Here is a 17,430-nt window from a genome sequence, read left to right as displayed (position 1 = left end):
TATAAATCCCTTATCAATAGGAGAATGAATCCTTGTGTCTTTTTTTTTCCTATCTGAATGAACTGTTACATTCATATATGACATGGCATTTAATTGTTTCATATTAAGCAATACTGTCCTGTTACCGTTACTTCAAGGTTCCGTATTTCTGAAAGTATTTTTCTTCCTGGGCATTTCTTAGACAAGATGGGAAACAAAGGGATTTCTGTCAATTTTTGCTTTCTCCTCATACATATACATACCAACACTAATAACGCCATTTGTTTTGCTAAAACAAGTTTTTGTTTTTAGCTTTTGCTAAAGAAAGTATTGTTATTAATACCAGGGGAAGACTAACAGGCAAGTCATATATTCACACAGGCACAGAAAAATTCACATTATTGGGGAAAAATAACTTTAAGGGAAGTACACATACTCTCTTAAAAGTATATTGCCTTTCTGTAAATTCCTTACCTGCTACTGTTGCAATTAATTAGGTGATTATAACTGAAAGAGATTTAAAAAGGAAAATTGGCAAGTGAACTGAGGAACAGATGGTGCAGCTTAAACTTCTTCAAAAAATGTTAATTGTCTAGAGTTCATGCTGATGGTGCCCCTTTAAAATAATTCAGATACTTTGACATTTAGAAATGGTGACAAATGACAACATGAATCAATTAAAATCTAGGGACTAGGAGACACGTGTTTTATGATCTTAAAATAGACTTTAGATGCTAACTCACATCAACAAACCTTCACTCAGAAATCAGTACACTCAGCCATCTGTATTCAGGAATGGTCCAAGACTGGACTAGCAGGAATACTAGAGCTGGAGAGTAAGAGGTGCTGGCAGTGTCATGTATAGAAGCCTCCCCGTTGCACACAGATGTTGTTTAGTTCTAGCAGCAGCTGTGAGTTAAGCATGTATAAGCACAATATGGCCCTTATTTTCACAAGAAATACATTTGAAACCAAAAACTGTCTGAAACAATATGTTCTGGTATAATATGAAATATATAATTATAAAGTCCAAGAGCTGGATGCAGCGGCTGTAATTTCTATATCCTTTTGAATTGGTTTTTAATTAGTAAAGGACCCAATCTTTCATGTTGTATTTTTATTTATTGTGCTGCTTAACAAGGCTGTAGACAATGTGAGCTTTTTTAAAGTTGACTGTCTCAAAAGTTACTTCAGCCCCTTCATTCCAGGTGAGTTAGGCTCTCCCATGTCAACACTAGTATGCTTTGCTTTAATGTATTGTACTAGCTTCTGTCATTGGAGAGTTAGCAGAAAATTTTAAGCTTGAGCATTTCCAGTGTTTCTTTTTGTTATATCTGATCTAACTGTTCCAGGGCTCCCCTCATGCCCCTCAGCTGTTTCCTTGGTAATGTGTATGCAGAGAACGTTGATGTTCTGAGAGATGGAACTGGACCCTCAGGTTTACGGCTCCGCTTACTCACTGCAGGTATTACTGAGAATAGATGTTGTGTTGCCCTCACTTTTAGTCTGGAAAGGAGGGACAAATTTGAATGAAATATGCGTTAGCTAGCTTATTATATTTTCATAGGTGAGTTTCAAAATATTTTGCACATCTTATTTTAAACTCTCTATGAAATAGTGTCTTACTGTTGCTGCATATCCACACCCATGGAGAAATCACAGATGGCTGTGGAAACTTCTTTCAATTCCAAGTTCATGGAGTTTCTTGCTGGCAGTGGAACTTGTTTTATTCTGTGTATATGCCCAGAAAAATAAACAGATGCTGTCTGTCATAGGAAAACCCTGTCAGAAACAAAGAAACCTCAGGTAGGTGTGTGCCCTGTACATTGTAACACCAGCACTACACAATGCCACTGTCTTTCTAAATTCAATGGAGGTGGCATTACAAGTGACATGAGTTGATTAGGTATTTACCCCATGTTCTCTTAATGGCTGGACTTATAGAATAAGAAGAAAGGTTTACTGCCTGCTAAGAGATGCCAATAAGTGACTGCTCCTTTAAAGGGCTTTAAAATATTGTCAAAAAATATGTTCAGTTTATTTCAAAGTCTTCTTTCAAGTAGCAGGGTTTATTTTCTCAGTGTTATGACTTTTTCAGACACGGTCATGTTGAGAGAACTCTCATATATTCCTAGTACACATAAGGTAAAAAATGGGGGGAGGGAAAGCTTTAAAAAAATGAGGAGTAAGAAACAATGAATAAAAATGTAGCAGATTTGTTAAAGTTACTTTGCTTCTGTCTTTACAGAGGAAGATAATGGAGAGCTGCCTAGGACAGGGATCATATATCCTGGTGTAGTAGGGAAGGAGTTAGCTATATTATCCAGATAATATAAATGGTTTTGAAAAATTGGATACTTTTAAGGTAGAGTGTCATGTCTAGATAACATACATACCTGAGATTTAAAGGAAATGATGTTAGCAACAAATAAAATCTTTATTCAAATGTTATATTAGCTGTCAGACTTCTAGAACTTGATAAAGGACAAACTTGCCATGTATCATTCTGTCCTAGCTGAACTGAGTTCCTTCAGTTAGTTCATTCCCCACCCGTTCTAGAATTAGTTCCTGTGTAGGCGAGTTAACTTACAGTAACTCTTGCTGAAGAAATCAAAGCTGGCTTGATTGGGTTTCCTTCTCTTTATAGTACTTATGAGATATCACAGACCAGGAGGCAGCACTAGCTGGCCTTCTCTTGGCTCTCAGGAAAACTTTCTCAATTATGGTGAGAGAGCTGTTTGGTAAGAAAAACTGAATTCTCCATGAATTGAAAAACCACTTCTGGAAATCATAAATAAAAATACTAATTACCCTCTCAGCATTACATTTAAAATTTTTCTCTTAGAGGCAAGGCATGTTTATCCTTGACTTTATCCCTGCCCAACCACTAGCTAGACATAGCAGGTATGTCAAGATGGGTGTGGGGGTGGGTGTGTCTTATTAACACATTTGAAAAGCCCTGTTAGGTTGCATCCTCGTACTTCTGAAGCCATGTTAGCTGGCCATGTGGTATCTTAGGCTCCCCAGGAGGCCTGTGAAGACATAGTCAGATAGGCAAATACTACTTCTATGGCCTCTATGTCATGGTTCAGCACCCTTTCACACCATGATTGCCTTAGTTAAGTGATTGTTAAGAACTGTAGAGAACTTTTGGTCATGGGATTCAGGTTGGAGCCATTGGCGACATAGTACAATTAAACTTGCCTTGTGAATTGCCTATTTATACCTATCCAGCAACCAGATGATCTAAAACTTTAATTCCTGTATATTGAACTTCAGTGTCATCTAATATATAAAGAAATTAATTTCCTGATTTGTTAATCTGATTTTTGTTTGGGGGAGGTTGTTTATTTGTTTTGGATTTAAGCTACTTTGGTTGAAAATACCTTGAGTTGTAATGCCTATGCAGCAAAGTAGAAGCAATGGAACATTATATATACAGTCACTCGTTTCATAATTTCAAACAATGTTTCAACCATACATCCTATGTAGCTATGATTCAGTGCACTTATTTAAATAAGCTTTGTGTATATAGGAATTTACTTACTGTGTATCTAATAAAAGCTAGAAACGCTCAGGTGAGAATGTGATCTACCATATATACTCGTTCATAAGCCGAATTTTTTTAGTAAAAAGGGGAAGCATCAGAAAAGGGGGTCGGCTTATGAACGGGTATAGAAAGGGAGAGGAGGGACACAGCCCCTTCACCCAACAAGGAGCAAGGAGAGACAGCACAGCCCAGCAGAGCCAGAAGGGAAGAGGTGGCGCCAGAGTCTCTCTGCTTCTGGCCGTGCTGCTCTCCCCCCAGTTTCCGAAGCAGCTGCAGCTCTGGGGCTGGCCGGCTGCAGCCGTGCTGCTCGGCCCCACCCCCCAGAACAGGCTGCGGCCGCGCCGCCCGGGTGCCGGAGCACACTGTGGCCGTGCCACCCGGCCCAGCCCACTGGAACATGCTGTGGCCGCGCCGCCCGGTCTGGCCTGCTGGAGCAGCTCCAGCCAGGCCAGAGACATCCTCCCCAGATAAGGTGGGAAGGGATGGGATGGGGAGAGTGTGGGGGTCCTGGGCTAGGGGTGGGGTCATATGGGGGGGTGTTCACAGGGGTTACTCCCCTGATCCCCAGCTTTTCCCCCCAAAACAATTTCTCCATCAGTTGCGGTCCCAGCCCATCAGGGTTAGCAGCTGGCGCGCCAGGACACTTTGTTTACTTAGGTTTACCTCCGTGCCTGCGGACGCTTGAGGTAAACAAACCATCTCAGCCCACCAGTGGCTTATCCTGATGGCCCGGGAGCCAAAGTTTGCTGACCCCTGAATTATAGGGTCGGCTTATGAACAGGTCATAAAAATTTTCCATTTTTACTTATCCATTTTGGGGGGGGGGGTCAGCTTATAAACGAACCGGCTTATGATCGAGTATATACGGTATATTTATTTGGCCTAAAACAGTACTGACAAAGAATTCTATTGCATGGGCCTTACTTTTTTTGGCTGGTCAGATTACACACTATTGTATAACCTTTAAAACCATACTCCCAATATGCTTCCAGTACTGCAGTTAAACTTCTTACGGACATAGCTAACTGCTGGCACTTATACTTGGTACGAATTGATCAAATTTGAGTGCAAATAAGTAAACTGCATGTTGTAAAATGAAAAGAGCTAGGGGAAGAGTTCTTCTCAATCTATTTCTCAGGGAATAGCACTCAGTGAATTTAGCCATTACGATATGGGTCCGTGACAGTTAACCACATTACCTAGATGAGACCTTTTTGTGTGTAAACTGCCATCAGAATTAAGAACTGAATTCAGTACAGCAAAATTATCTTAAAGGAACTTCTTTGCATTCCATCCCCTTAACTAACTAGGTGCTGGGATTTGTGATTATTCATTCTTTGTGTAGTTTTGTGATCGAGGAGTTATGAACATTAGGCTGTTGTTCCCCATTCTTCAGGCTGTGGCCCAGGCTTATTAGCTGATGCCAAGATGCGGGTATTTGAGCGCTGTGTGTACTTTGGTGATTCGTGCCAAGATGTGCTGAGCACTTTGGGGTCTCCGCACAAAGTCTTTTACAAGTCAGAAGACAAGGTAGGAAAAGGCATTCCTAATTCTAGGCCCATGTCTATATTCAGAATTGCTGCAGTTTAAAGGTGCTGTGGGTTTTTTGAACTGATTTTAAACAGGTGAAAAACACAGGCTGGGCACTCTCTTAATCTGATTTAAACCTGATTTATATGGGTTTAGTTTAATTTAGTAAGGAATCAATTTAAATTGCTGTATAAACCTTATTTAAATCAAACTACAGGTGCCTACACTGTCTTGCACTGGATTTAAGTTAATCTGTTAAAAACCAATGTAAACTGGTGCAACTTTGAATATGGACAAGTCCTAACAACTGTGTGCTGGTTTCTGGGTAATTTCTTCTTTTTAATGAAAATTAAAGATAACTTTTAGGTAAAATTTGTGTGTGTTCTTTATGTTTATAATATGAAAAAACATACTCACTATTTATGTATATAATAGACACACACACGCCTTATGTCAGATCCAACTATTGCCAGCAGTTGGTGATCCTTCAGTAAGCATGAGACTTTACGTTTTTAAACTAATTATCAGTTATATTTATTTAAAGCTACCTCCACAGGACTGTTCCCTCTAAGCTGTGCCTGTGTGCGCACGCACACAGATCCTAAACACCGTGCGCACGGCGAAACACCGCGCACACAAACATTTTCACAGAAGAAACTTTTTGCGCACACGGCCTGTCAAAAATTAGAGGGAACATTACTCCACAGCAGTTTTCACTATTAAACTCTTTGTGGATTCCTCCTGCCTCATCCTTTATTTCACTGAAAGGTGTCGATAGAGGCATATGAACCTTTCTCAGTATTAGGCAATAGGATACGTTTTTCACAGATACTTGGAAGACTTTGATATCTTCTCTTCTCACTTTACTGCCAGGAGGAGGCATTTTCAGTGGTCTTTGCCCATCTCTCACTTCTGGGTGCAGGGATATATATGGTGTGTTAACATGATGAGAACAGAGTATTTACAGGTGGATTCCTTTAATTTTGAGTCATCTTTTTATTTGCTATTCATATAATGCCAGTAGTATAATCTTATTTCTGTGCTAGGCAATCCCAGCACCTCCTGTTGAAGACATTAGGAGCTGACTTCTGATAAAATTCCCTTATCTCCTAATTGAAATGGAACCCCTCAGAAGTTTGGGTTGTACATAGCCCAGATTGTATAGACTTCTCACAGTATTAAAATATAAGATACTTTTGCACAAAGATAATTTACAATTTGAATTTGAGGGAAAATGTGTGGATGCAGTGTGAAACCAGACCTTGAAAAATTGTTTTTAAAGTAAACGCATTGATAATACGTTAGCTATGGTAAGCACTGATAAATCTATATGTGGGTTTCTTTGCAGATGAAAATTCATTCACCCTCCCCCCATAAGCAAGTTCCATCAAAGTGCAATGACTACTTTTTTAATTACTTCACGCTTGGAGTGGTAAGTTGAAGACTTCCATAAATAAGCCATTTTAAATTTGAATCAGCCATCCAATGTACCCTTTAGAATGACTAAGTATCTCAAGTTGGTGTTTGATACAAGTACTAACATTGTGCAAAACTCTCGGTGGCTGCCTCAGAATCTTTGAATATGAAAAATGGGATTGCAAATGCTCAAATTAAGTCAGACTTGAACAATGATATTTTACCATTTTCCCACAATCCATGGAGTGGTTCTTGAGTGTTTGTCTGGCATTCCCCCCCCCCAACACTTTTATCACGTGCTACCCCTAATGCATAGGAACTGAGACCCTTGTTGCTGAAATCTAGCCTTCTCTACCCCACCAGATACTATTTCACCATTCCCATGCCTGACTTTGATTTTTTGTATTTCTGTGGCATTTGTAACAAATTTTCCTCCCATGTTCATCTTCATTTTAGCATCTCAAGTAATTTGTATCAGAAGCATGTTGACTTTCCATCTTGCATCAATGTAAAGTGAACTATAATAGGCAGATAAAATAGACTTGCTCCGAGAAACTGCTAACATTAGCAATTACAGCATCAAACTAGCCATATAATTATAGTTGCATATGCACTTGCTGGAAGAAATACAGATTTGAATTGATACATAAAATGTCACTCTTATATTGTAAAGGCTTTTTTTGTTTTGTTTGGTTTTACTTTTAATATATAGTTAGACCCTCCTTACTGCATATTGAGGAAAAACTACATTCCCCAACCAAACTGTTTTGCTCATGTCTATCTCCTTTGTCTTCTACAGGATATTCTTTTTGATGCAAATACTCACAAAGTGAAGAAATTTGTCCTGCATACAAATTATCCTGGTCATTACAACTTTAACATGTGAGTATAGAGAAGTAGTCTGTGAAAATGCAAAATCTACGAGTAGTAAATCCTGTGTCAGCCTTCTATAGTTCCTGTAGTTTCTGTTGAGCAGCTTCGATTTATCTAGTGGGAACTTGGAAGGATTTCAGGCCACCGTTGTTAGGACACTTTTTAGCTCTGGTTTTTAACTCTTGTGCATTAATAAGTATGCATTAGAAAGAGACTTATGAGGGACAGCAAGCACTACTTCAAAGTCACATTCCACGAAATGTTTAATAATAAAACATCACAGTGTTGATAGAGAGTACGGTACATACATTTTTAGAGAGGATAGCCATGAGCGTTAGCAAATTTTTAAACTTGACTCCAAATACCTTAGTTATTAGTTCACTCACAAGCAATGTTTGTGCAAGGTGGACTTTGTATATTTGACAAGTAGAAACAAAACAGCGTTTGGGAAGTTTTAGCTGTTAAACTATAAAAACGAATACACTGGAGTGTGGTGGATGTTGCAATAGTCTGTAGAGAGCCTGGCTGTTGACAAGAGGACAGAGAACAGTGAGGTCACATAATCTAACCACTAACATGGTATTCTCCTGTAAGTATTCCCAGCATTTTTTTTCCTGCTTTGAAGAGGTGGTGTTGTCTTCTGGCAAATGTTGTTTAGAAACGGGTATATTTTATTTGTAATTTTTTTCTAGAATTTTTCATTCCCTGTCTCTGTATGACAAAAAAGAATGATTTGCAAATACTGTTTATTCCCCATCTGATGATATAAACCTCTGACATCATATTTTCCACATCAGTCTATGATTTCATAGGCTTCGTCTACCCTAGGAAGGGTTTCTGGTATAGTGATACCAGCAAACCCTCTTGGGGACACGCAGTTTATATCAACAGAGTTATTTTGCCAATGTAGCTTATACCAGCTCGCTGAATGAAATAAGCTGTAGTAGCAAAAGGATTTTTTTGCAATTATAACTGTGGCTAGGACTTTTGCTGATATAGCTATTTCAGTTAGAGGTGTGGGGTTTTTTTTCCCCACACTTCTAATCTCTGTAGCTATCTTGACTACAGTAGTGCATACCTCAAGTTCATGCCCGCAGCATCCACATGAGAGTGTTACAGTGCAGCACTGTGGTGTGCACTGCTATTTGCACACCGTGTCCGAACTGTGGGGCAGTGTGGATGTGCCCTTAGTCATAGTAAACTGCTCACTAAATAATTTCTACGTCAGTTTATGCTACCTAGTTTGTTGATTCCTGTGTTTTGTAACAGCTTTACAATTTCAATGTTCTAGATACCATCGTTGTGAATTCAAGATTCCACTAGCCGTTAAGCGAGGTCAGTAATCCATCCTCTTGCTCCATGGGTTTGTAAAAGAAAATACAAAAGGGAAAAGAGTGGACCAATTTTCACTTCAAATATAGTCTCAAACAACAGAAGATAATAGAAGTGCTGACGATAGTAGGAAGGAGATCTTTTGAACCGTTTTCTAGTATGTGTAGTAAGGAAACTATTTAAAGATGTTAGTTCTCTGGCCACTCCAGCTTCATTCTTAGGCGAACTTTCTTTACCCTGACCAGGCCTACAGGTGTGTGACTATAACATAGCATTGCTAGTTTCCTGGAGGAGTGCTGCTGCATCTTGGTTAACATGAATTATGTTGTTCATTAAGGCCCGAAAGTTGTAGGGCAATGTGAATCTGATCTGATCCTTCCAATCTACCTTTGTTGTTGAATTTTTAAGCTGTTATCTTGATAGTCACTCATAAAACTCCTTTCCCTTCACCACTCACAAGATCTGTTTATTATATTTAATGTAATTTGAGTTATTCAGAAAAATAACTATAACTCTACAGTATGTGGCATATGTCTCTATGTAACTATTGTCTGGGAATCTCCAGGCTCAGGAAGAGTTTAAGACTTTGCCTCCTAAGTCTCTTGTTGCACACGGGCCCTTATTCAGCAAGGTACTTAAAAATGTGCCTAACTTTTAAGCATGTGATTAATCTCTTTAAAGTACGGGGATACTTGCATGCTTAAAGAATCATAAATTTTAAGGCCAAAAGAGTCTTTTATGATAGTCTAGTTTAACCTTCTGCATAACATAGCTAGGCATGTGTGTAAGTACCTTGTTGAACTGGGGCTTTGATATCCTAGAAAAGATCTAGGATGCTTGCTAAACTGCTACCAGAGATCCCTTTGTCATCGTACCCATTGACAACATTGATTGTCTCCCATGAAAGTACTCACCTGCACAGTGCTTTGATGGAAGTCACATCAGCGAGAATCTGAGTTGGGATAAAAATAAGGGAAAGGAAGAGGGATGGGGTGTACACTCGTGTGTGTTTAAATGAAAATCAAATTTATGATGTACCTGAGAGTACCAGCACTTACTTTCCTTCACTTCCTATTTAAATATGTTTTCCTAAGGCTCTTGTGCAGTATTTCACACTCCCATTTCTGAGTACTTGTATTCAGTCCAAGTTGTTTTGTGCCTCTATTATGGATATATTTGATTTCTTTTATTCACCCTTTTCTTTCCCCAACACGCACCCACCACACTGAAACCTTGATAGCATGAAGCCCATTGAAGAGTCTGTAAACCCTTCCATGGGCTAGCAATGTGCAGTGCAATTCTATCGCTGACAGTTCATTGGTACAGTGGGCATATTACTTAAACACTGAACCCAGCTGTATTAGGAACCACTTGCTTGGTGGTGAGTGGCAATATAAATGGGCCTTTGGTCTGATTAAAGAACACTTCATGGTTGCCCCCAGAGAAGATGTTTTCCATTTTAAAAAGTCCAGAGATGAAAGGAAATACATGTGTAGGCTGGAAAAATGGCCAGCAAGCAATTTGGAGCGCCTGGTTTGTTGGGACTGCAAAGCATATGTGATGCTGTTCCTCCATTCTGTCTTTTTTCATTCTTTTGAGAAACAAGGAATTAAAATTCCCAAGATTCTTGCTTTTTCTGCTCTTCAGAGAGCGGAGTTCTTGTACACTTCAGTTCTACCAGTTCATATAAATAGAGCCAGCCTGAAAAGCAGAGGTTGGCACAACTTGTGCCCATATATTCATAATGGTTTTGGGGAGGAGCGTTCCACAAAGGTGTGGCTTGGGGTTTTATCTTTTTTTTTTTTTTTTTAAATGTAGGGAGCACTTAAACCGGTTTTGGTTTGAGAATGACTGGGTCAAATCTGAGGGTTTGTCGGCTTCTTACATACATATAGTGCTTAGTCTTTGCAAAGTAGCTCATCCACACGAGTTGATTTGTTGCTGCTGCTATGCATATTACCCAACACTGTACAGTTTTGACAAGTCAATTCAGTGCACAGAGAAATAAATAATGTCTTGTTCCTTTCACTCCTATATTGCCTTTTTTCTCTTAGAAGCCATTTAAGCTTTAAAGGTTATTTTTTAAAATAGTGAATGGGCAAATCTGTGTCTCCAGAGTTATTATTTAATCTAGTGGATTTATGTTTAATCAGTGGGATTTTTTTGTTTTGTGATGTTTTGACCGCTTTGTGTGATGCTTTCAAGTTCCCTGATCTCTGAAATCATTTTTCAAACTCTCATATTGGATACATTTCAAAGAAAGGACCAGTTCAAATGTAATTTCCAGAAGAGCATTTTTTGTTTACCTTCCACAGAGAGCGCGGATTCACAGACTGAAACATGCACAACATACAGCAAGGTGAGTCTTCAGAAAACCAACCAGAACAGTTGCCAGTATAAATTGCTTGGCTGCTGAGTGTGCGGAACTCTGACCGCGTGTTGTAGAAATCATAGCAATATAGAAAGATGGTTTTTAAAATAAGAGAGTTCAAATTACTCTCCTCCCACCAAAATTTAATTTTAACTTTTTTATGGATTTGGATTTTTTCAGTGAAATTGTTGTAGTTCAGACTTTTTACTCTTAACACAGTCAGAAATATAGTGCAGTCAAACCTTGGGCTTTGTCTTCCAGTAAATTATGTTATGTTTCCCATTTTAAGGCAGCTAAGTGTTAGAATGATTAGAGATACCTTTGAAATGTAATATTAATGGTGCAAATCAGGAGTTTAGCTAGAAATAATTTTACATGGATGGATTTGACAGTAACATACAGATTAATTAAATATGTCTAGAGTAGTGACAAGATAACTCTGCACTCTTAGGAATTTCATTTACCTAGGTACTTGTTTCAGAATACACCTTTGAATTTTTTTTTTTTTTATTTTTTTTTTTGGCACTTGCTTTGGGGGTTGTCTGCACTTTGTAATGAACTTTTGACAGTGGTTTCTATTGCGTAAAGAATAACTGGTCATTCAAACCTTCTGAAAACAGTGTAAACAAAAATCCACCAGATAACAGTAAATAATTCTTTTTGGTTAAATACATCATGTGTTTTACCAAGCAGGGCAAGAAAAACATTAAGTAGAAAAGCTTCCACTACACATACAGAGATGCCTTTGACATCCAGGTGGGCATAAATGCAACTCAATTGGCTTCGGGAGTGAGGGCTGTTCAGCAACACCACACACTTCTACCCTGCAGCACTTTTGTTTCCTGCCAGCCTAGGGAATGAGACTGGGCCTGTGAAGTGAACCCAGGTGTTATGGTAATTGGAATATCTAAATGACGGTGCAGAGCATTGATGGCTTTACTGAAGGCAGGAGGCCTGTATCCTCCTTTGCTTTCTGATTGAATTATTTGATATACTTCAGTGCTTCACTGCATTGTTACATCCCTTCAATATAAAGCCATCGCTTCATAAGCTGTCATGCCACAATAGTGGATAGTACTGGGAATTCTCAGTCAAATAAACACTGCGCCTGTCTTGCATGCTGAACCAAACAGAGGCTTTTGTGAGTGAGGGAAGGCAGTGATGCTAACTTGATCTCAGCAAAGTTCCAAGAGAGGGCCTTCCTGTGGGAAATTTCAGATGCCTTATTCTTTGAAATATCTCCTTAAAATGATGGACACAGTGCTTTGTGTTTCTGCCATCAAACCCACAGAGGTTACAATAGTATTTCATTATTTTATTTTTTTCAATTAAAGTCCAATTTCCGCCTAACATGGAAACTAGTTTTAAACTCGGAGCAGTCTCCTAGCTGCAGGTTCTGCTGGCTCCAATCACAAAACACTCTCTAAACATAACCTTCATAGTTCATGGCACTCCGTGCTGCCTTGTGGTTTGCACCAACACTACAACCAAAATGTGCATGAGCCTCCTCCTTTGTTTAAAGAAAAGCTTTCATGTGACTCTTATTCTAACACCCTTTTAATGTGATTACAGTGGGATAGTATTCAGGATCTTCTGGGACATCCTGTGGAAAAGCCAGTGGTACTTCATAGGTAAAGATGCTGTGTGTCTTGTTATCCTGTATGGTTGGCGGGAAGTGAGCTGCTGACAGATGATTACCACAAGGATAGGTCTGGTAGTAATTATCATCCGGATTTATGCCACCTCTTTGCTGCTGAAGCATCAGCTCTGCTTCCTCTAGCTAGGAAAGCTCACTACCATTTGGGGAAATCAAGAATCTGTAATATGGACCAATGGAATTCCAGCAATTCTTTTAAATGCCAAAATCCATCCTCTGTTGTTGGAGAGTATATATAGAACATAGTGGGTGGGTGTGTATGTTAACAAATAACATACATTATTTTTGTATTGTGGGTGTGCCCAAATAACTTTAATCAAGAGTAGCAGCAGCCTGTTCTGGAGGGCAGTGTATAAACATATGGCATGACACAGTCTCTGCTCCCAAGAGCTTGCAATCTAGCATGCATGCACATGTTCAATTGTAAATCTGCCTAAATCTATACAATAGTGTCAGTTTAAGTAGTTCTCATCCAGTTCTGGGATATGAGTAATTTTACACAATTTTGAGTCTGTGAAAGTGCATAGAAGTATTCATTTGACAATATCTCTTTGTAATCCAGCATATTCACTAATATAAGCATTTTAGTAGTAGGCAGAATAATTTAGACTTCACTTATTTATTGAAAAATTTGGGGCTGTCTTTTTAAATTAAGGAACCTGTTCTCTTTGTGGACACTTTCCCCTTAAATTTAATTAATTCGGATACAATCCTGTCGTTCCAGTGTAAAATGAGTAGTTGAGAGATTGGATGGCCCAGAGAATTAGTGATGACATATGGACCCTTTCATCATAGGTCACTGGTTCAAATCAATATAATATGCATTACCATCTGATGATATGATATTTGCTATGTTGCATTCAGTTAAAGAAATTCACCAATTGTAGAGGAAGCCAGAACTTACTAATAGACTATATCTGGAAGAAAATTGTACCCAGAAATCAGTCCTAGCAATGCTGAAACTACAGTATAAACAAGTCTTTAAAATTTAGATTTTTCCAGGTGTTTTAAGAATCTGACCTAAAGTCCATTGCAGTCAATGGGAGTCTTTCCTTTGACTTCAGAGGGGCTTTGGATTGGGCCCATATTGACTAACTGCTGCAATTCTCTTAAAAACAAAACCGAGTTTAGTTCTTTGTATAACTTAAATGTTTATGAAGCGTATGTGAAAGTCAAGAAATGCATTGTTTTTTTTAAAGGTAACTAAATTTAATTAGGCATGTCACTTCAGACATAAATAACTACTTTGCTAGAGATTCAATATATTAAAATTACTAGATTAATATACATGGTGCAGAAGATACCTTTAAAAGTAGGCTTCCTCGTAATTTTTACTTGAAAAAGGAATGGGGGAGAGATGCACACATGTGTGCATGCACAAAAAGGTTTAGTTAAAAAAGGTCTAGTTTTCTTGAGCTGCTCCTTCTTTGTTACTTGGTTTCTATTCAGTTTTTCCTTTCCAGCCTTGGTTGAATAAGAGTGGTCTCCTGCAGTCACTAATAACTGCTTATTTTGTCCCACTAGGTCCTCCTAGGTCCCCCCCATACTTCAGCACCACTCTGAGGAGTGACCCGTTTGAAATCCAAAAGCAGCGTAGCATCATAGCACAGACCAATGTAATCCCTCCCAATTTAAATAATCTTGGCATAAGAGAAATGTGATAAACTTACCACATAATCACAGGTGGCTATTGTTTCACATTAAGAAATTCCAACCTCTTATGCACACTTTTTTTTTTTTTCTTCTTCTTCTTTAAGGTCGTCCTCTCCAAACAATACTAACCCATTTGGATCAACGTTTTGTTTTGGACTGCAGCGAATGATCTTTGAGGTTAGGAAAAAAAACTTTCAAATTTGTTTGGGTGGGAGAAGATGGTGTGGAGTTTGCTTCTGGATTTTAATGCAGCTTTTTGTCTTTCCTGTATACCTATGCGAGCCAGCATTCGAGAGCAGCTGTAATATCAGGGAATATGGCACAAGTGGGACATTTACCAACCCTCTCCCCAGGTTTAATCCCTCTCTCGTGTTTAAGTCTGGTGCATCTGCCTTGTCATCCATGACTCATGCTATTGAGAGACGTGCTTAGTTATAACTAAATGCTTTTGGGTGGTGGTGAGTGCCCGTGTTAAGCAAGTGTGACTCTAAATGACGCCCGGAAATTTAGTAGTAATTTTCTAGAATTGGCAAAGATCTTTAAGTGTTTTAATTCCACCTATCAGTTGCTTAATTTTTTTTTTATAGCTCTACATTCAAGCATATAAATGCTGTAACTGTGTCACTGGCAACTTTCTGAGTTCCCTTTGGCTTATGGGATTTTTTTTTAATTTCTCTTTTTCTGTGCCCTCCTTTTGCAGGTGATGCAGAATAATCACATAGCATCTGTTACTTTGTACGGCCCAGCAAGGCCCAGCAGCCAGTTGAGAACTTCGGACCTTCCTCAATGAAGCATCACCTTCAAAATCAGCTAATCTAAATGCTACAAAACTAGTACAGCGTGCCTTGATTTACTGCCACTTATATGGAAAGCATGGTATGATTTTTTTTCAAAATAAAATTCCTCCCGTCCATGCGCGGTGCGGAGGGGAAATTCTCTCAACCCTTCATCATAAGGCATGGAACTAGTGATGGAGGAAAGCAGCTAGATGCCTGTGTTGTCATTTTACTTCTCTCGGTTGGCCGTCTCCTGCACAGCACAGACCCGAAGAGACTGTCTATCCTTCCTGAGCTGGCAGAAGGAGCATTAATGACTGCAAGAATTAGAAGCACAAACTTTCTGAGCCTTGGAGCATCTGGAAACAGGTATTGATATTAGTCTGTGTTTGTGTTACTGTATTGATGTGGTGGTCCTATTTTAAGAAACCAAGTATATATACATACATTATATATATATATATATATATATAAATACATATGTATATACACACACACACACACACACACAAATATAAACACATGGATATTTCTGTGGCTTAAGACATGGTACCAAGTGTGACAAGGGTGTATATATGTCCATGATTTCAGGCACCACATCTTTGTGTAACTTCAGAACAAGCAAGTAGCATGTGCATAATACTTGGTTGTGTAACATTTGCACTACATACACTTTAATGACTTGATAAACATTATCTTCACTGAGGAGCATCTGTGTACGGGGTGTGATAGTTATTTAATGTACGCTGCGCATTAAGCTTATTTATGTGGTGGATTGATGAATAGTCCACCTTCCTGCACTAATATTTACTTGACATGCTGAAGCAATTGTTTTTCTGCCATGCCTGGTTTACTAACTTTTTTTCCATATGCCGTTTCCCAAAAAAACCCCAAAATCTGGAAGAGATTATTCCTGTGATTGAAAGAGGTTTTTCTTTGATACCATTTTTCTTCGTACTTAAAAAGAAAAAGAAAATCCATCCCATAAAAGAAAATGCAGTTGCCTCATCTACAAATGTATTGGAATATGTTTGTTCCAAACCCCTAGCTCCTCCCCATTTCCTGTAGAAAAGGAGAAAGGAAAGAGAATTTGTAGTGAGTATGTAGATTATTGAAAGAAAAATTCCCCAACTTCTTCAGCACCAACAAACCTCTTCCCATGTCTTCTGAACTATAACTTTTATTTAATGCCAAAGTTTTAGCCAAAGACATCCTCAATCTAGTTTCACCATCTCTGTATATATAATCTAACTGCACACCCCACCCCCAGGAAACAGGATATAGGCTTTTCTCTAGTCAGGAAATGCTGCTCACTGCATTTTATCTCAAGTGGATGCTTTGGGTTTGTAGTTCTCTTACAGTCTTATTGGAGAAAATAGTGTGTGTTCTTTGAAATATTAACCCTTTTTAAAAATGGAAAAGAGAAATGTATAATTTTGTCCCATTTTTAATATTTTGGTGTAGCAACTTGTGATACATAGACAACGATTTTGTGAGTTTTACAATGTGTGTACAGATTTTGTAAATATGACATTTTTGTAATTTTAACACCATGTACAGTGTAATCCTGTATAGTTTATTGATGAATGGGAGATAGGAAATAGAATGTTAACTAGTGTTTTGGATCCTGGACCAGTAGCAGGGATAAATGTGATTTGGGGTGTGTGTGTGTGTGTGTGTTTGTGCGTATGATATTCTTTGCCATTTAGTCTTCCTGTATACTGTGACATTCTAGAGTGTTTTACTAAAACAAAAAAGCCCCACTGAGAATCTATCTAAGGAAAAAGTTACTGTTTACCTTCGTTATTCTTAGGTGTTACTCTTGTTGAATTCCTATTCAATCTGTGCTGTTTCCTGTGATCATTGCTTGCTGAGAAAATTCTACACCTCAATCTATTTCCTTGTTTCCTCTCTAATTTTCATTTTGGTTTACATAGCCCTTCTGTAAATTAAACAGAATACATAATGAGCATGTACACTGAAAGACAAATAAAATACGACTCTCAGTTACTGTTTTGTGTTGCATACAGTTGCTGGGTGTTTTTGTAATAAAGTGGTGAATGCTTCTGCTTTATTTCATATCATTTACTTCTTATATGCAGGATAATTTTACCAGGGAGTTGGAAATAAAGATTCCAGGGTCTGCTCCAATCTCTAGCACTGGCTTGTGTAAACTTGGACAAAAGTCACTTAAACTAGCTGCACTTTAGTTTACCCTTATGAAAATGTGTTTATTTCAGAACTTAGCTACCTCACAGAGTTTTGAAACGTGTTTATAGAGCACTTCAAGATA

At 38.5% G+C, this 17,430-nt stretch overlaps 1 protein-coding gene across 2 annotated transcripts in view; it reads left to right on the top strand.

Annotated features, from left to right (window-relative positions):
• Nucleotides 1–17,211, top strand: part of PHAF1 (phagosome assembly factor 1) — a 53,141-nt gene extending 35,930 nt beyond the window's left edge. For both annotated transcript variants that reach the window (XM_054048832.1, XM_054048831.1), the window contains exons 9-17: nt 1,332–1,444; nt 4,926–5,059; nt 6,408–6,491; nt 7,275–7,357; nt 8,640–8,683; nt 10,996–11,039; nt 12,624–12,682; nt 14,466–14,538; nt 15,062–17,211. In XM_054048832.1, coding sequence (XP_053904807.1) covers nt 1,332–1,444; nt 4,926–5,059; nt 6,408–6,491; nt 7,275–7,357; nt 8,640–8,683; nt 10,996–11,039; nt 12,624–12,682; nt 14,466–14,538; nt 15,062–15,151 — 724 coding nt within the window. In that variant the 3' untranslated portion in view covers nt 15,152–17,211. The remainder of the gene's footprint in view (nt 1–1,331; nt 1,445–4,925; nt 5,060–6,407; nt 6,492–7,274; nt 7,358–8,639; nt 8,684–10,995; nt 11,040–12,623; nt 12,683–14,465; nt 14,539–15,061) is intronic.
• The last annotated feature ends 219 nt before the right edge of the window (nt 17,212–17,430 follow it).

The sequence above is a fragment of the Malaclemys terrapin genome, chromosome 14 (genome assembly GCF_027887155.1).
Source record: "Malaclemys terrapin pileata isolate rMalTer1 chromosome 14, rMalTer1.hap1, whole genome shotgun sequence".
Taxonomy (NCBI): Eukaryota; Metazoa; Chordata; order Testudines; family Emydidae; genus Malaclemys; species Malaclemys terrapin.
Note: the sequence above shows the minus strand (reverse complement) of the source record. Positions and strands in the feature narration are given on the sequence as shown.